This window comes from Panicum virgatum, chromosome 9N, assembly GCF_016808335.1.
Source record: "Panicum virgatum strain AP13 chromosome 9N, P.virgatum_v5, whole genome shotgun sequence".
In the NCBI taxonomy this organism is placed as follows: domain Eukaryota; kingdom Viridiplantae; phylum Streptophyta; class Magnoliopsida; order Poales; family Poaceae; genus Panicum; species Panicum virgatum.
In genome coordinates this window covers 15,840,433-15,865,644 of record NC_053153.1, presented here as the reverse complement: position 1 = coordinate 15,865,644, position 25,212 = coordinate 15,840,433, and the positions used below count along the sequence as shown (strand labels likewise).

At 47.3% G+C, this 25,212-nt stretch overlaps 2 protein-coding genes across 31 annotated transcripts in view; both read right to left on the bottom strand.

Moving 5' to 3' along the window:
• LOC120688226 (DNA-directed RNA polymerase IV subunit 1-like) overlaps window positions 1-4,630 on the bottom strand; it is a 21,756-nt gene extending 17,126 nt beyond the window's left edge. For 5 of the 12 annotated variants that reach the window (XR_005681006.1, XR_005681007.1, XM_039970425.1 and 2 more), the window contains exon 1: window positions 434-762. Coding sequence is in view for 6 of the 12 variants with exons in the window: in XM_039970425.1 (XP_039826359.1) it covers window positions 434-747 (314 nt within the window). In the remaining 6 variants the exon portion in view is untranslated. Of the gene's footprint in view, window positions 1-433; window positions 771-3,743; window positions 4,101-4,524 lie in introns of those variants that run through there. The other 7 variants (XR_005681009.1, XM_039970432.1, XR_005681008.1 and 4 more) reach the window with 6 other exon arrangements.
• LOC120688229 (serine/threonine-protein kinase Nek1-like) lies at window positions 4,291-25,212 on the bottom strand. Of its 19 annotated transcripts, none has more exons than XM_039970437.1 (16): window positions 24,342-25,192; window positions 20,993-21,107; window positions 20,754-20,849; window positions 17,856-17,968; window positions 17,706-17,772; window positions 13,554-13,619; window positions 13,329-13,375; window positions 13,188-13,233; window positions 13,019-13,099; window positions 12,885-12,927; window positions 12,746-12,795; window positions 12,577-12,658; window positions 12,438-12,487; window positions 4,937-5,010; window positions 4,784-4,835; window positions 4,291-4,693 (listed from the first exon to the last, which is right to left on the bottom strand). In XM_039970437.1, exons 3-16 carry the CDS (start codon window positions 20,766-20,768, stop codon window positions 4,457-4,459), a joined length of 1,023 nt encoding a protein of 340 aa, XP_039826371.1. In that variant the 5' UTR covers window positions 20,769-20,849; window positions 20,993-21,107; window positions 24,342-25,192; the 3' UTR covers window positions 4,291-4,456. The 19 variants fall into 19 exon arrangements, 18 of the variants coding, with proteins under 18 accessions (XP_039826371.1, XP_039826372.1, XP_039826376.1 ...); XM_039970438.1 differs by having other exon boundaries at window positions 20,993-21,079; XM_039970442.1 differs by having other exon boundaries at window positions 17,856-17,973; window positions 20,993-21,079; window positions 24,342-25,191.

Here is a 25,212-nt window from a genome sequence, read left to right as displayed (position 1 = left end):
CCATCGATGGAATCGATGGTGACGAGGACTTTGAAGCCCTTCAGAAATCAGAATTTCTGGTTTTTCTACCGTTGACATACGGAAGCCTCGATCATCCTCTGCAATGACGTGGGCTTGACCAGAAGAGGAAAACAACACACACACACACACAAGAAAAAAAAAAAACATAACGCCCGGGATCAGCGGACACCGATCCCCACCGGTCTCCAGTAGTCACCTGATCACGTGCGCCAAAAACCGCGACCCCAAGACGCAAATCCAAACCCCCGCACAATGCGGAGGCGAAACAGAGCAAGCGCAGCGGGAACAGAGCATGAACCGAAAGGAAAACCCCAACCGGCAATCAGAGAAACAACCCAACAATCAAGCGCTGCGCGCGAGCATTGGACCACGCCGGGATCAGGAGCCGTGTGGACGCGAGGAAATCGCTCACCTCGATGGCGCCGGCGGCGGAGGGGCGGATAAGCCGAGGGGGCCGCGGGTCCTCCGAGCCGCCCCCGAACACCACAGTGGCGGCGCGGCGTCCTGCGAGACCGCGCGGGAGAGGACCGGCAGGAGGCGAAGGCAGCGGCTGCGACGGCGGCTACCGTCGCCGCCTCGCCCGTCGGCTGCGCTGCTGGAAGGGGCGAGGAGAATCTCCTCCTTTTGAGGTGTTCTCAAGGTTTGTGTCTCGCCTCCTCGGGTTTTGGGTGCCTGCCGCTGCCAGAGCGCCGCTGGTGTGGGTGTCAGATGGGGCCCATTTGTCATCCGCCGGGACCGCCGCACCTTTGTACTTCCTCAGAGGCGCATCCTGCAACAGACCCGTCCCCACCCCAGTCCCGGCAATGCCCCCGTCGGGAGCCGCTGTGGCGCGGCGGCCTGGGGCCAGCCGCGGGATCAGGGCAGGGCCGCGCCTCCCGTCCGGGGTCGCTGCGGCGCGGCGGCTTGGGGTCCAGTCGCGGGTGGGGGCGGGGGCGGGGACGGGGGGTGTCTATTCACCGCGCGCGAGTGGAATCGATCCACTCGCAGAAGGCGCTTCGTCCTCCGCCCCCGCCCCTTCGTCCTCCGCCCCGGCCGGCGGCTCTCGCCGCCGCGCCGTCCGCCCACCAAACACCGCCGGCGCATCCCCGTCCTCCCCTAACCTCTCCGGCGCCACGCCCCCGCCCGGGACCTGGCCCGGCCGCCGGCGCCCACCACCCCGGCCGGCGGCACGGAGCGCCGCCTCGCCGCCCGCCCACACACCACCGCCCACCGCCGGTCGATTCCTCCCCCCACCACCTTCTCTTCTAGGTCCGGTGGCCATGGAGCTCTTCACCGCCGCCGCCGCCCCCAGCAACCCTAGATCCTAAGGCCGCCGCCGCCGCCCTCCACCACCCCGGCCGCCGGCGACCTCGCCGGCGGCCGCTCCCCCCACCAACCACCCCTCGGACCCCGGCCACCCCCCTCCCCTAACCCCGGCGCCAACCACCATCGCTGGCTCGAGATTGAAGAAGCACAGTCAGCTCGCCTCCCTTCTGCGACAGCTCGAGCTCCAGTAGCGCGCGCGAGGAATAGACTCCCCGGGGACGGGGGCGGCCGTAGGTATCATTGGAGGGATTTCTATTTTCAGTTCTCACATGTGCGTAGGTAGGTCCCCACGGTACATTATCACCTGGGCCTTCTCCATTTTCCTTCGCTCACTAACACGGGCTCTCTCTCGAGATGCAGCGGCACGAAGTATTTACCATAATGGACTAACATATGCAAACAATTTCAACATGCAAACAATTTCAGAGCTTACCAAGTTGTAGTTTGTAAACTATCCATCAAATTCAAATTCCGATTATATAATTGTCTCTTTTTTGGAGAGGCTTTAAAACAAGATCCAACTTGTATATGTCTCGACAATATTTTTCACAGATACATAAATTGTTTTTATGTAAAATAAAAATACCAGAATAAATTAGCTAAAATGCTCAACTGATCTGCTAAAGTTATATATATTGATCATGTAATAAACATTCACCTACCCTAATCACATCAAACCATCTATCTTGACAACATAAACATCAATATCTACTTAACAGAACTCAGACGTGTGAAACAACATTCTACGAGGCCATAAGCAATTTTTGCAAATATCATAAGTAAACTAGAATACACTAAAAAATATTCTCTCTTAAAAAATATAGCATTGAAACATAGTGGTGTGAGACTTATTTTTGAAGCTTTTATTATAACAAACACAACTATATAATCGGATTTTGATTTCGATGGTTAATTTTGAAACTACATTTTTCTAAATTGTGTGTTATGTCATGTGTTTTTTCTGATACGGATCTGTCCGTTATAGTGCTGTTACGCTGCATTGTAATTTTCTTAGGCCGTACGGCCAGCAGTACATTAGCTATTCCTATCTGAGTTCATCCAAATTGTAACCAAACACGGATATGGGTTGAACCTATTCTGACCCACCATCTAAACACATAATCCCTCCATTCTGAAATATAAAGCATTTGAGGTTTTAAAATTTGTACCCACCAAATATAAGGCATCCTAAAGTTCTTTGAACAAAAAGTCATAATAGGTTTTGGTGCTAATTTTGTAAAAAAATCAATTGTGGTAGGCCAAGGGAGTAAAAAAGGCATGCTAGTATTATTGGTTTTGGTGTGGGCATTAAAAACTAAGCAATTGATTAACTAAACAATGCATTAATAAGGGGTATATGCGTCTTTTCTCTACCTCCATAATTTATCTATAAAAATCTAAAATACCCTACATTTCAGAATGTACAGAGTACATGCTTACATCCAGCTAGCGATTTGACCAGGCCATTAGGACGACCTTAAAATACGATGCCTCGACGACGCGCCCTCCAAGATACCATCTGTATGCATGACCGCTAAGAGCAAACCATGGTTGCGGCAACAACAGATGAAAAGAAGTCGGCGTGGCCAGCATTTAATGCTACAGCGGCAAGCGGTGCATGCGCCAGCACCCAATAAGCGCGAGCAGGTGAGGAGTGCAACGAATAGGAGACCTCTGCACGTGTATGCGCCCGCTCCTGCTCGGCGTCTCGCAAAATGCTCGTTTCTTTCTCTCTCACGTCGGATTCCGCCCGCTCCACGCCGTCCATAATACTTGCTCTAAACGGGAAATTGCAAAACACCCTGCACCGCACAACGACAGAAGGGTCGATTTTTGAGAAAATTACCTATTTGACACTAGCAAAGATGAGGTGTGCTTATTTGACATCGAAAATTCAGAACTTATCTATATGTCCCCAACTGAAAATTTTGTTGTCAATTTGACACTCGGCTTGCTTCTGTTAGATTCCACGGTTAGATGCGTAGACCCGCATCACGAAATGACCAATATGCCCTTCTGCCCACACAGGAAGACAGACACAGAGGAGGCCAGGCTTTTTTCTGCTCGGGTGTAAACCTCGTCTTTTCTAATGTCAAATAGGTAATTTTCTCCTGATTTTTAGCTGCTCGGGATGGGCACACCGTAAATCTGTACACGATGGAGGTAAGATTTGTGCGACACGGTGATGCATTTTGATTGTGTAGATGAACAGAAAACTATAAATGTCAGCGATGTTTGAGATAACATTAAGAGCATGTAATGTAACCTATCCATGGAAGCACAAAGGCAGCGCAAAACCAAAAAACTAGAGGCTCAATTGAAGTATGGCAACTAAAAATGGGCATCAAACATATATATGCAGTATGCACCAGGAAAATTCACATGTCGATTTGTTTTTACTACTGGCTATGACATACCTCAATATGACTCGTCCAGTCATAGGATGCTTGTGGAGCTTCTAGCCGATTCTTCAGGGTTGTCATCATCTTCCATGGAGTTGTCTTTGGGGTCTTCATGATACTTGAGGTCCTTGATGCCACAGTTTTACTAGTAACCTCCTCAACCTGACTGTCATCAACAGATAGCTCTTTGGCACTCTGTGGCGTGGTGCAGTCCTTTATACCCGGAATAGAGCTGATATAATTTCCCTCTGGGGAAGCTTTGCTGAAGGTCACTATCCTTTCATTCTCTGTTTCGCTAGGCGTCGATTAGCCGGCGATTAGGCGCTGGGCGAAGCCCGTCGCCGCGCCTATGGGGGTAGTCGCCCATCTAGGCGGGCGGAGGTGGCGGCCGGCGCGGAGGAGGCGGGGACGGGGGCGGCGGAGGTGGCGACCGGCGCGGAGGAGGCGGGGACGGGGCGGCGACGTCGCGGAGGAGGCTGGGACGGGGACCACGACCGGCGCGGTCAGGAAATCACCGTGCGGTGGAAGGGATAGGGTTGGGATGAGGTCCCTTAGAGATAAGTTTACTGTACAAATTGGGCTTGGGCTGTTTTATGGGCCTTTTATGTAATATTTGGCCCACATGTGTCCTGTTTTTTCTTTTCTAATAGACTTTTGTAGGTAAAATATAAATTGATATAGAACGCCTAGCAAAATGCCTAGCAACGCCTAGGCGCGATTAATCCCGCCTAGACGCTAGGTTGAGGGTCAGCGCCTAGAATCCGCCTAACGCCTAGCGGAACTATGCTTTCATTACCCAAAGAGTTCCTCCTGCCCTTGCTTCTGTAAACAGGTTCTGTGGCGAATGTCATTCTCTTTTCAGTTGGAGATTCATGGACAGGAATTATGCTCCGAGAAGGGGAAGATTTCAAATGCACTTGCAGCAGGTAGGGTTGTAGATGTGGGTGTTTCAGTAGTTCAGCTGCCTGTTCAAGATGGTGATGCGAGGATTCATATAGGTGTACAACATATTATTATCGATGAACTGATTGGTAAGAGGATTATAAAGTAATTACACTTGGCCTGTGCTCTGGACTTCTCCGCAGCATACTCCTAACAAGTCCCCGGCTGCATGGGGAGGTAAATTGTTTCAAAAAACATGCTAAATTCAAACTATGGCTAAAATTGAAGTAAACAAAGATACTAAAAGAATAGACGAGGAAACTCACAATGCACCAGAATATCTTGTGGGCAAAGGTGATACGATCGACTTGGTAATCTTGTTGATAAGGGCTTGCATATCCTGCCAAAGAAACAATAAAAGCAGAATTTATTATGCTGCAAGTGTTAGAATTAGCCAGGCTTAAACATTAGAGGCTAATAACCCAAGATCTTAACATAACCTAGTTCATGACAAATCAATCTAATGCGAAATAAATTGGTAAACATTATACCAGTGTTAGCAGTAGCAGCAGCCATTTACGCCTGATCCGTAGAGGAAGTAGGCGTTCTTGTCGGTGTAGGGGATGCAGCAGCGAATCGGCGTCCTTCAGGCGCCAAACGAGAGTGCTTGGCCTTCCAAACCCCTCCAGTGCCTTTAGCGATCAGACTAGCGGTGGCTAGGGTTTTAGAATAACGTGAATTCGTTGTTTAAGGTGCTAACCACGACCTTATATTTATAGGCACTGTGGGGCTGGGGGCCAGCCTCTGGAAACGGGCCTAATGGGCCTGCTGATCACAGCCCATTAGGGTTTTATCATTAGGTTTCCTTAATCGCGTTTAGATGGTTTAAACGCTTCCTTAATAGTGAAGATCACAATATCTTAACTGAAATTTATTTCCAACATTCTCCCACTTGATCGAACGGTTAAGGCTAATGTTCGTATCATACTAATGTTCACCCTTAGTAGTAACAGAAAGTACCGGACCAATGCGTCGTCAGTAGCTTGATGCACTACTGGGACCCCATTACCCACAGTCCCACTGAAACACCTCGGTAGAACGCTTATTCATTAGTTGGGAGTCATAATGGCCCTAAACCAGGACCTAAAGACTATCCACCAAACCCATATTAGTAACATGCTGCTTAAACACGTTCGGTGGTAAGCCTTTAGTGAGCGGATCCGCTAACATAGTATTAGTTCTTATGTGCTCAATCTTAATGGTTCGATCCTGGCATCTTTCTTTCACAACACGATACTTAAGGTTAATGTGTTTGGAAGCCCCACTTGACTTGTTGTTACTCGAAAAGAATACTGCAGACTGATTATCGCAGTATAACGTTATAGGTTCCGTAATGCTGTCAATTACCTTGAGGCCCGGAATAAAATTCTTAAGCCAAACAGCCTGTCCAGTTGCTTCATAGCATGCCACAAATTCAGCTTGCATCGTCGACGCTGCAACTAAACTTTGCTTAGAGCTTTTCCATGATATAGCTCCACCAGCTAACGTGTAGATATATCCTGATGTAGATTTCCTACTATCCACACATCCAGCAAAGTCAGCATCAGTATAACCCACAACTTCAAGTTATCTGATCTTCTGTATGTGAGCATGAAGTCTTTAGTGCCTTGACAGTAACGTAATGCCTTCTTGACACCAACCCAGTGGACCTTTCCGGGATTTTTCTGATATCTTCCAAACATTCCGGTAGCAAATGCCAAGTCAGGACGCGTACAGACTTGTGCATACATCAGGCTTCCGACAGCTGAAGCATAAGGTATGTCCTTCATCTCATCTGATTCCAATTGGTTCTTAGGACATTGGGCTTCCCTAAACTTATCGCCCTTCGCTAATGGAACAGGTGTGGCCTTACTCTTATCCATATTAAATCTCTTAAGCATTTTCTCAATATATGCCTTTTGAGACAATCCTAGTACTCCTTTGGTCCTATCTCGGTGTATCTCAATGCCCAGAACATAAGAGGCTTCACCAAGATCTTTCATATCAAAATTGGATGAAAGAAAACCCTTTGTCTCATGCAGCATACGCTTATCGCTGCTCGCTAATAGGATATCATCCACATAAAGCACTAGAATTATAAATTTACCACCCTTTATCTTAGTGTAGATACAATTATCCACATCATTCTCCTTAAATCCGAATTTCTTAATCACTTGATCGAATTTAAGGTTCCACTGTCTTGACGCTTGCTTAAGCCCGTAAATGGATTTCTTAAGTCTGCATCCCAAATGTTCCTTGCCCTTCACAACAAAACCTTCCGGTTGTGCCATGAAGATGGTCTCATCCAAGTCACCATTAAGGAACACAGTTTTGACATCCATCTGATGTAGCTCTAAGTCATAATAAGCCACTAGCGCCATAACGATTCTGAATGAATCTTTCTTAGACACAGGGGAGAAGGTTTCATTATAATCAACCCCTTCCTTTTGTGTAAAACCTTTGGCTACAAGCCTTGCTTTGAATCGTTCGACATTCCCTTTAGAATCACGTTTAGTCTTGTAGACCCATTTACAGCCTACTGGTTTGACTCCATTAGGAATATCTACCAGATCCCAAACATCATTGGAACTCATGGACTTAAGCTCTTCTTCCATGGCCTCAACCCATTTGGCAGAGTTCTCACATGATACTGCCTCTCTAAACGAGTTAGGATCATTAGCTTTCCCAATATCATACATGTCTTCACTTAAGTATGTCTCACAATCAGGGAAAACTGTCTGTTTCCTAGCCTGCTGTGATCTTCTTAATGGTTCAACAGGCTGAGGTGCTGGTTGAGGTGCAGTCTGAGGCACCTCGACAGGGTTCTCAACTTCAGCATTAGGCGCCATTTGCTCAGCTTGTTGTTCGCTCGCAGGCTCAGGAGCTACTTCAATAGGCGGAGCAGCGCTAGTACTCTGAACAAGAGGCGTAATCTGAACAGATGGTGTACTCTGAACGGAAGGAACGAACAGCGGCACTAACTGAGGTGTTACTGTTTCTTGAATCACCGGGATGGGAAGCTCAGCCCGTATTTCTTCAAGATTTATTTCCCTCCTCGGAAAGCTCCCACTAATTCCTGCATCCTCTAGGAATACAGCCTGCCTGGTCTCAACGAACTTAGTGAAACGATCAGGACAGTAGAATCGGTATCCCTTAGACTTATCAGGGTATCCGATGAAATAGCAGCTTACCGTTTTATCATCTAATTTCTTTTGCTGTGGATTAAATAACTTAGCTTCGGCTGGACAGCCCCACACACGCAAATAATTAAGCGACGGTTTCTTCCCAAACAACAACTCATAAGGTGTTTTTGGCACGGATTTGGAAGAAACACGATTAAGTATGTGTGCAGCTGTTTTTAATGCTTCCATCCACAGCTCCACAGACAAAGTAGAATAACTAAGCATGCTACGTACCATGTCCATTAGTGTACGGTTACGACGCTCAGCAACTCCGTTTTGCTGTGGTTCGCCCGGCATACTGTACTGGGCCTTTATACCATTCTCTTCAAGATACTTAGCGAATGGTCCAGGTACTTGGCCGAATGGAGTATGTCTCCCATAATATTCACCACCTCGATCCGATCTCACTAATTTAATAGTGACATTATGCTGATTTTCCACTTCAGCCTTGAATATTTTGAATTTATCTAATGACTCGGATCGATCACGAATGGGGTAAATATAACCATAACGAGAGAAGTCATCTGTGAAGGTAATGAACGAATCAAAACCATCAACAGACTTTACTGGGAACGGGCCACAAATATCAGTATGAATTATTTCTAATAGGCCCGAACTCCGAGTAGCTCCTTTCTTAATTGTCTTAGCGAATTTCCCCTTAATACAATCAACGCATTGTTGATCTAAGTCTGAGAGATCTAATGAATGGAGTATCTCTTCTCTTATGAGACGCTCAATTCTCCCTCTCGAAATGTGGCCCAAACAACAATGCCACAATTTCGAAGAAGTCTCATCATCACGCTTACGCTTATGCGATACATCATCCACATTCATTGCAGAATAAACTTTATCAAGAGAGAGCAAATAAAGATCGCCTTGCAAATGACCAAGGCCCACACTTAAATTATGAAATTTAATGTTGCACACTGAGTTGCCAAACTCACAAATATGTCCCGACTTATCTAAACGCGAAACAGAAATAAGGTTTCTCTTCAAACTGGGAACATAAAGAACATCATGCAAACTAAGGTTGAAGCCGCCTGGTAACTCCAAATTGAAGCTCCCAATGCCTTCAACCTTCACTTCATTGCCATCAGCCACTCTTAGACTTCGCTCCCCCTCTCTTATAGTTCGGATCGAACTGAATACCTGCAGTGAATTGGAAATGTGCACAGTGGCACCTGAGTCAATCCACCAAGTATTGGGAGAAAAATTCACTAAGAATGATTCATCAATAAAAGATACATAATCAGTAATTGTACCTTTGTTCTTAAGCCACTCCTTAAATCCATGGCAATCCTTCTGCTCATGTTTAGGTGACTTGCAGAACTTGCACAGCCTCTCATTAGAGGTCTTCTTATGTGACACGGCCTTGCTCTTATGGCCCTTAAACTTTCTCTTATGCTGCCTGCTGCTGCCAGACTCAGCCTGATGCTTAGGAGTGTTGCTCATGCTAACACGCCCAAAGCGCTCGCTGACCATGTTGACAGCATCTTTCATCCTTTCAGCTTTCTGCCTTTCTTCTTCCTCAACACAGTAGCTAATGAGTTCAGCCATGCTCCAAGTCGCCTTCTGAGTGTTGTAACTTATTTTGAAGGGACTGTACTGTGCTGGCAGAGAAGTCATGATGAAGTGCACCAGAAAACCATCAGAGATAGCCATATCCAGTGTCTTCAGCTTATTTGCCATGTCACACATGCTCATAATGTGCTCCCTGATTCCACTTTGCCCATCATACTGTGAAGTCAGCATCTTCATGATCAGGGTGCTAGCATAAGTCTTGGAAGAACTCTTAAAGTTCTCCTCCACCTTGGCAAGGTATGCCTTGGCGCTCAGATCATTACCATCCTTGTCCTTATCAGGAATAGCACCACAGATGGCCGGAGTGATCGTGTTCTTAATGATCATGTTGGCCATCCTGTCTGATCTCTCCCACTTCTCAATGGCAGTACGATCACCATTGGGATCAGCGGGCTCTGCTGGCTTGTCTTGACGTAAGGCGAGATCATACTCGCACACAGCAATGGCCACCTGAACATCTTTATACCAGCTTGGATAGTTGGTGCCATTCAGGGGCTCAATGGACTTCAGGTAGCCCGTCACAGTGTTCACTGAAAATCATGAGAATAATAACTTCATTAAACTCACAATTAAGATGCGCATAAGAAGTATGAAATTAACCCTACGATGGTCTGATTAAAATCATACATAAATTTTAATTTGCATCACCGATGGGGAAAACAAACGAAATTTATCATTAAAACTCGTAATTAAATCAACGATGGTCAGAATTAATTACAAGTGCTCTAAATAAACTTTCCGATGGTTCCATTTAAATAGAGTGCATCTTAATTGCTAATGGTGGATGAACATAATTTTCAGTGAATAAATGCAATTAAAATATAATTAAAAGCATTTACATAACTCATGCAAATTAATTAACATAATGCTGGTAATTAATAAGTGCAACAGAAATAATTAAAGCCTTTAAACATAACAGCAATCAAAATTAAGCTTAAATCATAAGAAACAGTAATAGAAAAGGCTTTAAACATTCAACTGGGCTAAAAGACATAAATCTGAACCAAAAACAAAAACAGCCCAAAAATTCCCCTCTTTGTGCGGCCCGTTAAGCTGCTGCGCGGCCCAATCCGGCCCATCCCGCGAAACCCTAATGCGGTGAAATCTGGACCGTCCATTGTGATCTGAGGGCCACAAACTAATGTAGCTTCATATAAAAGAGTGGAGACATGTCTGAACCCTAAATCACTTCCACTCCCTTTCCTTCTTCATCCCTCAGACCGAGCCGCCGTAACTCACGCGTCGGGAGACGCAGCCCGAGGCCCGGCCGCATCCGCCGCGTGCAGACGCGCCGCGCACGGGCCTGGCAGCGCCGCCGCGCGTCCGCCTGACGCGGGACTCGCGCGCGGGCCCACGGTCTGAGCTCCGGCCGCCGCAGCATGCACTCGCGCGCCTCATGCGTGGAGCGCGCGTCCAACGCGTCGCGCGGGACCCGGGTGCGCCGACCGCGCGGGCCCGCGGGAGCGCCGGCGTCGTGCGCCTGTCAGGCCCGGCCGCTCGGTTCGCCGCCCAGGCCGCGTGCCACGTGACCGCCTGGTGGCCGCCCTGCGCACCGCTAGGAGCGCGTGTGCGGGCTGTCGGCCGCGTGTGCTCAAGCGCGGACCCGGCAGCGCGCCCACCCCGGCCGCAAGCGCCGGCCGCCGCCCGCTTATTCTCAGTGAACCAACTCATGGTCACAAGGTAAGATTCAATCTTAGGGTTAGGGTTCATCACGGGATTTGGGGATTTCATAATCCGATCTGAAAATTGCGTTTTCCCCTCCTTCTTAATGCTTTCTGATGCATCAATTTCTTGGATCTAAGAACTAATTTGCGGAATAAATATGATCAGGGGCTTAAGTTGGGGAACAGATTAAGTAGCAGTAAACCCTAACCTTAATTGCATAGCTAATCATCAATTTGTCTCGGTTTAACCATGAATTAGCATAAACATTAATGATTTGCATCTAATCCGAGACACTTAACATTAACAGATCAAGATTAATCTTAAATTTGACCTAAACCGAATTAGATTAGATCTAATCTCGTGATTAGAAACTTAATTAACCATGATTTAGATCTAATCACGCATGATTAACACATAAAAGCCATTCTGCAGGATCTAATTGCATCTAAAACATGCATCAACCTTAACTGTGCAATAGGATCTAATCTGCACAGTTCATATGCATCTTAAACCGACGAAAATCAGAGGCATAAACATAGCTCAAAATTGATCGTGCATGACTAGGTTAAGATAGCTCATGATACCGATTGTTAGAATTAGCCAGGCTTAAACATTAGAGGCTAATAACCCAAGATCTTAACATAACCTAGTTCATGACAAATCAATCTAATGCGGAATAAATTGGTAAACATTATACCAGCGTTAGCAGTAGCAGCAGCCATTTACACCTGATCCGTAGAGGAAGTAGGCGTTCTTGTCGGTGTAGGGGATGCAGCAGCGAATCGGCGTCCTTCAGGCGCCAAACGAGAGTGCTTGGCCTTCCAAATCCCTCCAGTGCCTTTAGCGATCAGACTAGCGGTGGCTAGGGTTTTAGAATAACGTGAATTCGTTGTTTAAGGTGCTAACCACGACCTTATATTTATAGGCACTGTGGGGCTGGGGGCCAGCCTCTGGAAACGGGTCTAATAGGCCTGCTGATCACAGCCCATTATGGTTTTATCATTAGGTTTCCTTAATCGCGTTTAGATGGTTTAAACGCTTCCTTAATAGTGAAGATCACAATATCTTAACTGAAATTTATTTCCAACAGCAGATTACCTAACATTTAATTCAGATAAGCAGTTCACAGTCAACATGTATGTTCCAAATTGAGACGACTGAAACATTCCGTAGCACCATAGTATGTCCCAAGCAGTACCATATGCCGCAATAAATATTTAGCTCATTGCATTATGGTAAAGCCACTAACAAGAGTCAAACCCGGCACAAGTAAAGCATAGATGAAGTCATTTGATAATTTAATCAAACAGCACGTTTCGATAACACATAAGCATCTAGTAAAAGCATTTTCAGAACTTACAAAAGCTTTAAATGCGGGTCTGAGTGCAGCCATTTCATACATGCAGCATCCTGAAAACAGAGTGAACCAAGCATTACAGTCCAACTGATAACTTCAGAACTGCAGGCATGAGATCTCTTACATTTAACAGATGCCATACCTAGCGACCAAATATCAGATTTGTTACCATATGGTATATCCGCAAGAAGTTCCGGGCACATGTGACTTGGTGTTCCTACTACCTGCATCAGGAGCATAGAGCCATGTGTTGTGACTAAGAAATGATATAGTGAACAGAAGCAAGTGAATAGGCATGTTGTATGGCTAACCGAGGATGCTAGATCATCAGGGGTCAATATTTTTGCAAGCCCAAAGTCACCTGCATTTGTTTAGAATGCAAATTAAATTGCTTCCAAAATTGTGTAACGTGCTAGAAAGCATGCCTTGTACAAATGATAACTTACATACCAAGTCTTATATTCTGATCCCTGGTAAGAAATATATTGGAGCACTGAAAAAAAATACAGATCAGCTTCAGAAAACATATATTTCCACATTATACAAGAGCATCTATGATACTTCAAACTGAACAGAACTATTACCTTGACATCACGGTGAAGAATGTGATGTGCGTGCAAATAGTCAAGGGCCATGAGAAGCTGCACTAGCCACTGGCAAAGCTTCTGCATAGTGAAAAAACAGCTCGTGTGTTACTTTGTTATCAGGAACCACCCAAAAATAAATGAAACGAAACTAAGTCATGAACCGTACCTCCTCAGAAAAGTGGGTATCATTAGCTCTTTTAATAGCTTCAGCCCTGGTAAAAGAAGGAATAAGTCATTGATCAAAATGTTCCATAAAGTTCAACGATGGAAGGATTAACTGCATATGTTTCCTCTGAGAGATACATACATATCTCCTCCTTCGCAATACCCTATAACAATGCAAACGTAGCAACCCTGAAATTGAAACATAAAGTGAAAATTATGTAAATTTATTTTCCACACTATCACGTTAGTCCATAATACAAGTTAAAGAATCGAGGAAAGTGATGCCCAAAGTTTTGTTTCAAGATTGGCAAGCATTATCTACGAGATGCTTCAAAGTCTATTTCTTTTCCTAAATACTCTTACTAACCTTATCCACCCATGAATCCTTGTACTCCACAATGAATGGATTCCTCACTGTAGCAATGAGCTGCATCTGCATCGGTATTTAAGTTTTGCGTAAGTGTACTAACAACACAGCTATCAGAAAGCAGAAGATTTCTAAGTTCAGATCTCAGTTGGAAAAGTGTAACAGCCCTATGTTGATTAACTAGTTAAACATGTCATCATGTGCATCTTAAAGCATTAAGCATAATTAGCTCGCAATTAAGGAGAGAATTAAATCTTAGGCTAATCCACTGTTTTGGTAGTGGCGGCCAGTCCGCCACTATACGGCGGACGGTTCGCGACCTTGCCACGTGGCCGACCACGGTTCACCTCGGGCACATCGAATTCACTACCACGTCACCCTACCCGCGGACAGTCCGCGCCTCACTCGCGGACGGTCCGCTAGCGCATCTCCGATGCATGTCACGCGCGCAGAGTCTGGGCGCCACGTCTCACCCCGACCCCACCCGTCAGCCCGACCCTCCATCACCTGGGAGCCTTCTCCCAGCTCTCTCTCTCTCACTCATTCACTCCCCTCACCTTCTCTCTCAAGCTCCAAGCCATGGAGGAGCTCCCCCATCTTCCCCAACATTGAAGCCCCTCCACCTCGCCGGAGCACAACCGGAGGACGCCGGAGAATGACGCCTATGAACTGCACCACCCCGATCTCCTCTTCTTCCTTGGGGAGGAGCTTCCCCAACAAGCTTCTTCCTCTACTTCATTCTCTTCCTCAAGCCCAAGCAAGGAGGACGACCCCGAGCTACTCCAAGCCTTCCCCGACGACTTGAAGCCCTTACCGGTGACCCACTCGACACCGGTGAGTGTTTCCCCTCCCCGATCCATCTGCATTGCCCTAGGATTTGAAGCCAAGAACTCACCTAAAGCCCAATCACCATTGTTGACCTAGAGCTTCGAAACCCTAATACATGTGAGATTTAGTTACTAAAGTGAACTCCCTAGACTCCCAGGAACCTCTAGGATCAAACCCCACCCCAAACCGTGGCCGGAATCGCCGGCGGCGAACTCGCCGGTGAGCCTCGGCAGTGTCGCGGACAGTCCACCCGACATGGCCGGACAGTCCGCCAGCTCCTGACAACAACCAACAGAGACTCTGCACGATTCTTAGCCTTTCACAAATTGAGAGCCGGACGGTCCGCTTAACCTACGCGGACGGTCCGCGATTTAGTCAGAGAGCATGGTTTCCACCCAGCACGGTCCGCGACTGACCGGGGACGGTCCGCCACTCGGTCCGCCGTTCAGACCGGACAGTCCGCTCATTCCACACGGATGGTCCGCGATTTAGTCAGAGAGCATGTTTTCACCCAACACGGTCCGCACCTGACCTGCGAACGGTCCGCCAAATTGTCCGCCGTTTAGAGCCGGACGGTTCGCTTCTCCCAAGCCGGACGGTCCGCATTTAGTTGTTCTTTACCCTTACAATTAGTTATGATTATTCCACATACGTACTATATGTCTAGCCCCTTTTATCATAGTTTTGCAATGTTAAATCATACCTTCTCATACCATTTGCATACCATGTCAATCATTCATGGCATATCATTTATCATGCATCATTGCACTCGTGTAGAGACCGTGACGCCGGAGCAAGAGGAGCTTGAACCGGAGATCGTTGGAGACTCTACTCCCGTCGAGACTCAAGGCAAGCCCCTAAGTATTTCTTACACCCTATTTTGGATCAATGAAGTATATGTCTTATTTGCGCATGAGTTATTATATATATATCATTGATTGCATATAACCTATTTGATGCATTATCAACTTTGATTAGGATATCATCTTTACATGAGTATGCTTGAATAGGTGTCACGAACTATATGCTTAGCCACGGTACAAGACGAGAGGTGGCCAGGTCACCACCACTCGCGAGCTATAGGATGTTTGATTAATTTACATGATTAGCCAAGTATGGATAAAAGTTAAGCAAATATGAAAGATGATTCGGACTTGGGCAAGTATGATAGGGCCATATTGGGATGAAGCTCACATGGTTAGTTTTGCTTGAGTTGATTAAGAACCGATGCGTAATCGCTTTGATACTTGAGCACCTTTCCGTACAAACCACATACTATATAATGGTAAGGTAAGCCAACTAACATAAGTCACACCTTGCCTTGACCGGATTCGGTGCGAGTTGTGATGGAGTGCGATCAACGTTTCCGGTGCACTTGTCCTTCTCGACCGTTCGCTCATAGTCGGTTGTGTTTGTGCGAAAGGTTGAGGCATGAATCAACACTTATCCTTGGCCGTGGATATGGTCGTTGGTCTTGTTCTCGTGTGGGAAAAGTTGTACACCCCTGCAGGGTTTTCAATCTATTGCAATAGCCGCGCTCTCGGACATTGAGCACGCTCTTGTACTTTGACTTTAACGTAGAGTTACCGAGGAAGTTCATGAAAGATTGAGTTTATGATTTATGAATACCTTACTTATGCAATTGTTTGATACATGCTCTAGAGATCATAGATGCTCTGTCTTTTGTTTATTACGACTTGATCAAAGTTAGATGCTTTTATGCAAAAGTTAAATACCGTATCCTATCCTTGCTACTAACCAAATGCATTCTCCTTGAGGTCGGGATATTATATACCCATATTGGATAAGCCCTGCGAGTACCCTTTGTACTCACGGTGCTGCCGTTAAGTTGATGCAGGTGATGCGCCGCTGGAGGCCGTGTTTGGTTACTTCTACCCCGCGGACGGAAGTGCGGGTGAGGAGTAGATGGCCGGTGGCTATGTGAAGGGCACTATCCGCATATAGTGTTACCTTCTTATTTGCGATATGTATGGAGTGCTAGTATTAGAACTTTCCGCTGCAAAAACTCTGAGGACTTGTTGTATTAAACTTTGAACCGCTTTGTAATATAATCTCGTGTGTTGGACGTGCCTATGTAATGGTGTTACTGTTGTGCTTGTGGAGTGTGTTTAAATTCTGGGCGGTGCTCATGACACATTCCAAGGACTACCGGGATTGGTTCCTTCTAATCAAGTTGATCAATGGACGATGACTCGATTAGGCGGGATCAACTTGGGCTGGTTCCTCACAGAAAGGATAAGCAATAGCATCATCATGAACACACTAGTTTGTGGGAAACCAAACCCTGGCAAATACTAATCATTCTGCACGAAGAGTTGACCTTCACAAGCCATTCTTGGTAAACAAAAGACTTGTGCGAATCATAACTTTTTTTTTTTTGATTAAAACGTACCTGTATTATACCAGGAAAGCGTACATGACACCGTACACGTACAGGAACGACCTAGAACAATACAGAAGGCACAGCTGTCCACCCATATTTGCACAGAAGACCCTGAAGAAAAGAAAAATTACACAAAGGTCCAAAGAGTCTTCTGCATCTCGTCCGACCACCGTCCGCCGCCGTCCTTCTCCATCCTCGGCAGGAGAACCAACCAGGGAAGAAAACAGCGTGGACACCAAGGTCAAGAGAAACACCATCGCACAAAGGCTTTGGAAAGAGCCGCCGTAGAAAGGAACAGTGAAGGCATAACGGCCGGGGACACACCCCATGCTCCTCTGACCATGAGCTCGAACACGCCGACGGAAGCCGGCGATGGAGACTCTGGAGCCCATCAATCTCACGACCACGAACCCAACAGCCGGCCTGCTGCATCTCGCCATCAACGCCTTCCACATACCTGGACAAGCCGTTGACGAGCAGACTCCTACACCGGAGTAACCAAGGACCGGAAGAACCAACGCCATGGCGAGGCCTCCAGCACCCATGTACTCCGCCCTCACATACCCCTCATCGGCGCCGGAGCTAGCGCAGACGAAGCGGAGTCGGGATAGGAGGGACTTATTCCATGGCGCCGCCGTCGCCGCCGCCTCGCCGACGCCGCCGGGAAACGAAAACCTAGAACTACTAGGACCTAATCTACACCGCCGGCAGAAGATACACGGATCCCCCACACCTCCAAGGCCAAAGAGGCCATCGGAGGCGGAGGGGATCGGCGTCCCCGCCGGCGGGAGCACGCAGTCGCCCCCTTTTCGCCCTCTCAACTGTAGCAGAACGGGAGAGTTCGGGAGAATTCGCAAAAAGGCCAGTGTGCGAATCATAACTAGGCACAAGTTGATCCGTGCAAAGCAGCAGCTGCCTACCTCCTGGTGGGCAGACCGGCGAGTGCGGTCTGTCTGACGTGCAAGCCGGATCTTTTTCAACACATACCTGCACAAGTTCAGATTCCCAATGACGAAACTGGATTACAGATGGTGGTAAAAAAAAAAGTGAAAGCAATGTGGTGGTCTCACTTCTTCTTCTCCAGCTTGTGCCTGACCAACAAAGCAGAGCCAAATGCTCCTTTACCGATCTGCTCCAGCACTTCATATTGATCCATGGCCGTCCAGCAAGATGTTTTGTCCTTCTGTCCTGCAAAAGAAAATTCAAGATATCAGAACGATTTCCCTTGGCATTTCTGTGTTCGGAGTTCGGACTAAACAAAATGAACCTTAATAATAGAGGAAATTCAACTTGAGAGCGCCAAGATTAACATTTTGCTCTCACGGTCAGTAAATTTGACTTAAAGCAAGTGCATTTAAGCATCCTGCAGCTTCATTATTGCAAGGGTAGTACTGATGCTTTTGACATCTAAAACACTTAAAAATAATTCACAGATCGCAACTTTAGTGCCCTAATGGCGACAAATTTTCAGTGAGGTTACAGTGATGCCAAAATTGGTGGCGGGGGAAAATAAAGGAAGTGCCCCCACGTGATGCGAAATGAACATTTTGACAAAATTAGCCGACAGTGCTGAAGTGCTTAATATATGCTCAGGCTGATGCGTTCAACGGGCTGCCGTAGTTCCCATCAAAAGGTGAAGCTTTGAACCCCAAATGCCAAACTGAAGACTGAAGAGCACAGGGAAATGCTGAAGACTAAATCCTGACAAAAAAAAGCACGAGTTTTCAAACAAATAACTAAAATGCCAACCCCAAAAGGTACGGTCCAACTGTCCAAGAGAGAAATGTTGAGCCCCAATTCCAAGAGCACACCAAACTCACCACAGGAAATCTTGCAAGCAAATAAAGAATTGAAACCCAGAAATGAAAATAATAATGACAAGCAAAACTCACCAAAACCCCTCTGAATGACAGCAGCGGGCTCCACGAACTGGAACAGCTCAATAATCGCCCTCCTGGAGCTGCGCCCCCCGGAGCAAATGCGCGACGCGGAAGGGGAGGAGAAGAAATCCTTGGTGTTGGTCACCTTACACACAGATCTTGTCGCATTTGTTGAGACTAGAGAAAGATAGAGACGGGGACTTTGAGGGGGAGTGAGTTCAAACTTCAAACCCGCCGGTTGCTCGGAACCTCGAAATGAGAAAGGCGAAGGGGAGAGGGAAAAGGAAAAGTATTCGGAAGAGGAGAGAGAAAGAGGCCATGGGGTGTGTTTAGATCCAAAAATTTCCCCCCCACTTCCAAACTTTCAATCACATCAACATCACATCCAAATATTAAATATAGCAAATGATGCATGCATGGAGTACTAAATATAGTTAAATAAAAAAACTAATTACATAGTTTTGATGTACGTTGCGAGACGAATCTTTTGAGCCTAGTTAGGTCATGATAGGATAATATTTGCCACAAACAAACGAAACGTGCTACAGTACGCTACAGTGACTGATGTGACTTTTCGCATCCACTTTTTACACTCTTTTTACACATCTAAACACACCCATGGAATTGGAAGCTGGGAAAGCGACAGGGGAAGAGGGCGTGGAGAAGAGGACGGAGGCGGGCGGTGACGGACTGCATCCCAAGGTCAAATCGGTGCTTTTGGATTCTGGCAAGGCTTGTGAACACTCTGTTAACTGGTACTAAGTTAGGCTGACCTCGATAGGCCCCCCCACCCGTCCGCCCCCGCCCCCAACCGCACACGTGGCCCAGCCTTGACACCGCCGCGTCCGCCCCCCCCCCCCGGCCACATCATGCCACGTCTGCCTCCGCTGGCGCCACAGGGGGACTGCTGAGGTCAGCCTTAGGAGAGAAAAGTATTGTCAGTTGGTCGGTGGTTGGTTCTGATTTAGTGTAAGAAAAAAACGATGTTGACTGATTGGCTGACAAGCAACTAGAAGTATAAATATAATTTATTATAAAACTAATTGTATAAATGGATACTAATTCTCAAGATAAATTTATTAAATCTGATTAGTCCATAACTTGCTCGTATTGTGCTATAGTAAATATGTGCAATAATGGTTTAATTAGATTTAATATATTCTTATCGTGAATTAGCATCGGCTTGTATAATTAATTTAATATATTCTTATCGTGAATTAGCATCGGCTCGGATTTAGTTCTTCTAATTGAAATATGAAATAGTGATTAAAGTTTAGTTAGAGATCCAAATATCTCCTAATACGAAACTACGAGTGTCTATTCTAGTGACTGAAATCCTCATATTCTCTAGTTATTCCTTTACCGTTAAATAAAGGTCTAACAGCTTAAATAATAACGTTGCAGTTTCACAAACCGTAGATGTCGTTTTATATTAGGTGGCTAAACAAAAGTGGTGCAACCTGTCACCACCGTATGCTGAATCTTGCTATAGTTCCGCATACAACATTATTGCCATTGGTGCATTACTTGTTTACTAGTAAGTTGGCCCGTGCTAACGCTACGGATTAAAAAAACAAATATATTTAAGTGCAGACCACATAATTATGCCAGTCCTGACTCCTAAGTCATAACAATTATTAGCATCATACCCATAGATAACGGTCCTTGAGCTAGTCGATAATGTAAAGAGGGGTAGAGGTAGACCTAAACTGACGTGGGCTGAGTCGGTTAAGAGAGACCTTAAAGATTGGAACATCTCTAAAGAGATAGCTTTGGATAGGAGCGCTTGGAGACTAGCTATTAATGTGCCTGAACCTTGAACTTATTTCTTTCGGGTTTCATCTCTAGCCTACCCCAACTTGCTTGGGAAAAAAGGCTATGTTGTTGTTGTTGTTGTATACCCATAGATAACCCAGCATGGCACGATATAGCTGCCGGTTCAACGAAACGAAGCAAATATCTCACTTTATACATATTCCATTTTAAGTGCCGAAAGACTATTAAAGCTAATCAGAGTGCAATATAGATAGGGGGGAAACATAATTGACTTAACATAGATTATGGTCTAGAGAGGTGAGTTATTAGTACCTGTGACCAAACCATGGCACCAGCTAAGAATGCAAGGGTGTGTATTATCTCATTCTCAGCATGACACTTGAGTAAGATTATATTGCCCAGGAATCTCTGGAGTTTCAGTGATCAAGTGTATTAGAATTAAGCATCCATCAGAAGATCACTCAATTAACCAGAGAAGATAACAAAAAAAAAACTAACAGCAATGCAAAGTGGCAAGTTCATGATTCAAGGTAATCATCAGAGAAACATACCTGTGCTCCAGATAAAATTAGAAAGAACTTTGAAGCAATTGCTCACTTATAGCATCTTCTTGTAGCACATATGAGCAAATTTTCTCACTGCAATATTTTACATTGTAAAGAAAGTCTGGCAAATCCATTAGCATATCCCTCGGATTAGCAATGATAAAAGGGTGAGAGATACAGAAAGAACAGAAAGAAGTTATCTTGTTTTCAGGCATAAAAAATATCATCACAACTGTGCATAGCAAGCCATTGCCATTAAGCTTCAGCAGTTCATCATGCATTCTATCCATGGCAAAACTTAAAACTCTTGAGCATATTCTGGTATTTCTGCCGTCCAGGCTGTGTTCCTGGACAGGCTGCCCGTGCTAACGCTCCGGGTGACACTTTGTCCATGCACATCAAAACAACCAAAAGACATAATATGTTTCCATAGTTAAGAATAAAATGATCATATCCATGCAAATGAAAATTACTAAAATGATCATATCTAACGCTATGGATGCATTTCAGACATACAAAAAACAACACATGATCTATAGTCCAAAATAAGAAATAAATGTTTCACACAAAGAAGATGTAACATATAGTTATTAGGAGTAGCAGAGGGGCAAGAAGAATTAGTTCAGAGCATGCATCTGTCAGGTTAGAACAACAACTCTAAGTAAGGGTGCTACATACTTACAAACTAACTAAATGAATTATTAATATCTGTTATGAACTGGACCTTCTCTTAAGACAAATTTTATGATAATAGAAAGTAGGATGCTTCCATGGATATCCAATAAGACAAAAACATAGTTACTTTGAATATTCCTACTGAGTAGACACAACATGAATTGTGATATGAACTCCAGTTAGTTTTCCTACAAGCTACGACTCATACAAAATCTATATTTGGACCAGCAAAATAGCAAAATATTGTCTGATACTCTGATCTAAGTGTAAACCGTAAAGATAAAAACCCAAAATAAAGGAAAAAGTCTACATGACCCCCTGAACTATACTGTCAGTACACTTAACCCCCCGAACTCAAAAACCGGATGTTTAACCCCCTAAACTTTGGAAAACCGGACGAAACACCCCCTGAGCGGTTTTGGATGGTGGTTTTGCCACCGTGGAAGCCATGTCAGCACCACCTAGATGCAAACGTGGCACGGGGCCCACACGTCAGTGCCCATCTCTACTTTCCCCTTCCTGCCTTGTCCTTCGATGGAGGCGGCGGCTCGCCGACGCAACCTCGGTCTCGGGCGGTGCGAGGCAGCGGGCCGGCCGGGAACGACGCGAGGCGGTGAGCCGGCCGGGGCCCCGTGCTGGAGGGAGGTGGCGCGTTGGGCAGCTCCAGCTGGGGCGGCGTGAGGCGGTGAGCTGGCCGGGGCTGGAGGGAGGCGGTGCGCCGGGCAGCTCCGATGGCGCCGGTGTGAGGCGGCGGGCCGGCCGAGGGCGGCGCGAGGCGGTGAGCTGGCTTGGGCTGGAGGGAGGCAGCGTGTCGGCGCAACCCCTCGTCCGCATCGCCACCCGCCTGGCCCTCCCTCCCGTGCTTCGACTACGCCGCGAGCGCATCGCCCTTCCTCTGCTCCTCGCCCCTCTGCTCCCTCGCACGCCGGCCGCCGGAGCTGGAGCTCGCGCGCGCGCCGGCCTCGGTGGCGAAGCATGGAGCTGACCCTCCTGGAGCTCAAGCTCGGCCGGCGCAGGGCCACGACGCGGGCCGGCGGCCGAGCTCGGCACGGCTCGCCATGGACGCTCGCGCGGGGCGGCGGCCGAGCTCGCCGTGGACGCCCGCGCGGGGCGCCGCGCCCCTCTTTCTGAGGTCGACGGCAGTGGAGCTCGCCCCCCTCCTCCCTCGTTCTCCCTCTGCTCCCTCCGCCCGCGAGGCCCGCGCCCCTCCTGCTGCGCCGAGGCGACGCCGCCGGGGAGGTGGAGAAGGCACGCCAGGCCGGCGCGCGGGGTGGAGCACGCCCGCCGCGGCCCCTGCTTCGCGCCCCGCCGCGGCGAGGCCCTCCCCCGCCTATGGCCAAGCCGGCGTGGGCGGCGGCGGGAGTGAGCTTCTGCTCGCTCGAGGAACGGGCGCGGCGGAGCTCGAGGAGCGGTGGCGGCGTAGGAAGCAGCGGCGTCGGAGGAGCGGCGTCCTGCGGCTAGGGGCACGGGAAAGGGCGACGAGAGCCACCGAGAGGGACGACAGACAGCAGATGAGATATGGGCACTGACGTGTGGGCCCCGCGCCACGTTTGCATCTAGGTGGCGCTGACATGGCTTCCACGGTGGCAAAACCACCATCCAAAACCGCTCAGGGGGTGTTTCGTCCGGTTTTCCAAAGTTTAGGGGGTTAAACATCCGGTTTTTGAGTTTGGGGTGTTAAGTGTACTGACAGTATAGTTCAGGGGGTCATGTAGACTTTTTCCCAAAATAAAAGATATAACTGATCACTCATAGAAAATCTATATTTGGACCAGCAAAACAGCAAAATGTTGTCTGATACTCTGATCTAATCTAAGTGTAAACGATAAAAATAAAAACCCAAAATAAAAGATATAACTGATCAACCAATTTCCGAATGCATGCTTTGCATCCTCCAAATTAAACTTGGTGCAAGTGCTATCTTTAGCAACTGAAGCATTAAGTTGTCCAGAGTTATATGGTACACTGGCTTTATGAGCTGAATCTACCTTACTGATGCTAGTTTGAGTTGCAGAAATTTAAAATTTGTAGTGTGCGCGTGCTCACAAGTTAGGGAAGAGATATCCATAAATTTGCATCGATCCTTTAGGGGTAGGGATCTCATACAAGGCAATTAGGGAAGACATATCCATAAATGGCTCTGTCAGATGATGTCTATTTTCATCGATTAAATAAACTTCCAGAATATCTCTGGCTTTCTTGCCTTCTACATACCGTAGGGCAAGGATCTGCATGGAACCATCAGGCTCAAGGTTTACACAACAAAATGCGTGTGCCAAAATAAACAAAATTTTACACAATACGAAAATAACAATATGATTGCAAGCACAATTAGCAAAGTAAGTAGTAATAGGTCACCAAGTTTTATTCTAGGCTTGAAAATGCAAGCACAAATAAGAAAGTATTGCACAACAACAAACTAATTGTTCATAAGAACTAAAACCAATTGGCATAATTTTTGCATCCTCGGCAAAACTCTAACAGTGGAACAAGAATAATCAAAGTCCATCAAGTAAAAGCAATAGCAACTTCTATTTCGGTGTAACATTGTTTGCCTAGACTTTTCATCAAACAAGCAGCAGGTAGGAACCCAAAGCAACACACCACATGATTAAAAAAAGCTAATGTTAAAAAAAGCAACACACCACACGACATTATTCCATAGAAATAGAAAGCTTACCGCATCCTTCTGTTGATCCTCTTGCCAAAACATTAACTTCATAGCTAATGTTGCAGAAGCAATCTTGCTCCTAGATGGTAAGAAATTATGCAAAATCAGCATGAGAAACCTCGACGTGGGTGAGCATGCCGTGGCCGCCACTCCGCGTGGCTTGCCGCAGAGCTCCCTCACCAGAGCAACCGCCGCCACAAAGCTCGTCCCTCTGTGCCGTTTATAGTTCCACACTACCGGATCTGAAATAGAATGGAGAAAAAAGAAGCGGGAAGTGAGAGAAGCAAGCTGGAGCACCGGCCACCGCGGCCACAGCCACGGCCGGTCGGCCAGCACCTCCGCGCGGCACAGAAGCAACACTGGCCTGCCGCGTCCCCGGCCAGCGCGTCCACGAGCGCGGCACAGAGGCAACGGCGGCCTACGGCGTGCCCGGCCAGCGCCTCCACGCGCGCGAGTCCCGGTAGAGGAGGCTGCGCCAGCGCCGCCGGAAAGAGGAGGGCGGCTCCATGTCGCCCAGGCGAAGGAACGTAGATCTGGCTAAGGGAGGCGTAGATCCGGCGAGGGAGAGGGCGGATCCGGACCCAGTAGCCTCCGGACTCCCAAAACGGAGGTGGAGGAGACGACCTAGGTTTCCTGGCTGAGGGAGAAAGCGGAGGGAGGGAGGGAGGAATAGGGCCGGCCAACTTCGGCACAGCTGGGCGGCGCAGGAGGGGGCTTCGGCCCGAGGCGGCGCAGCAGGCAGGCCGGCGGCCGGCGGCGGCCACGGACCCGCCCAGTACCGGACGCGGCTGCGGGGGAGCTGGAGGCCGCGGCGCAGTCGGATGGTGCTCGGAGAAAGTTTCGAACGCGGGGCGCGGGGAAGAGGACCTGGCGCGCCGCG

Coding starts and splice junctions, on each gene's coding strand:
- LOC120688229 (XM_039970436.1), bottom strand. Junction 13,376..13,553: donor AGGATTCATGGGTGGATAAG/GTTAGTAAGAGT, acceptor TTTCAATTTCAG/GGTTGCTACGTTTGCATTGT. Junction 4,694..4,783: donor GTCCAGAGCACAGGCCAAGT/GTAATTACTTTA, acceptor CATCTTGAACAG/GCAGCTGAACTACTGAAACA.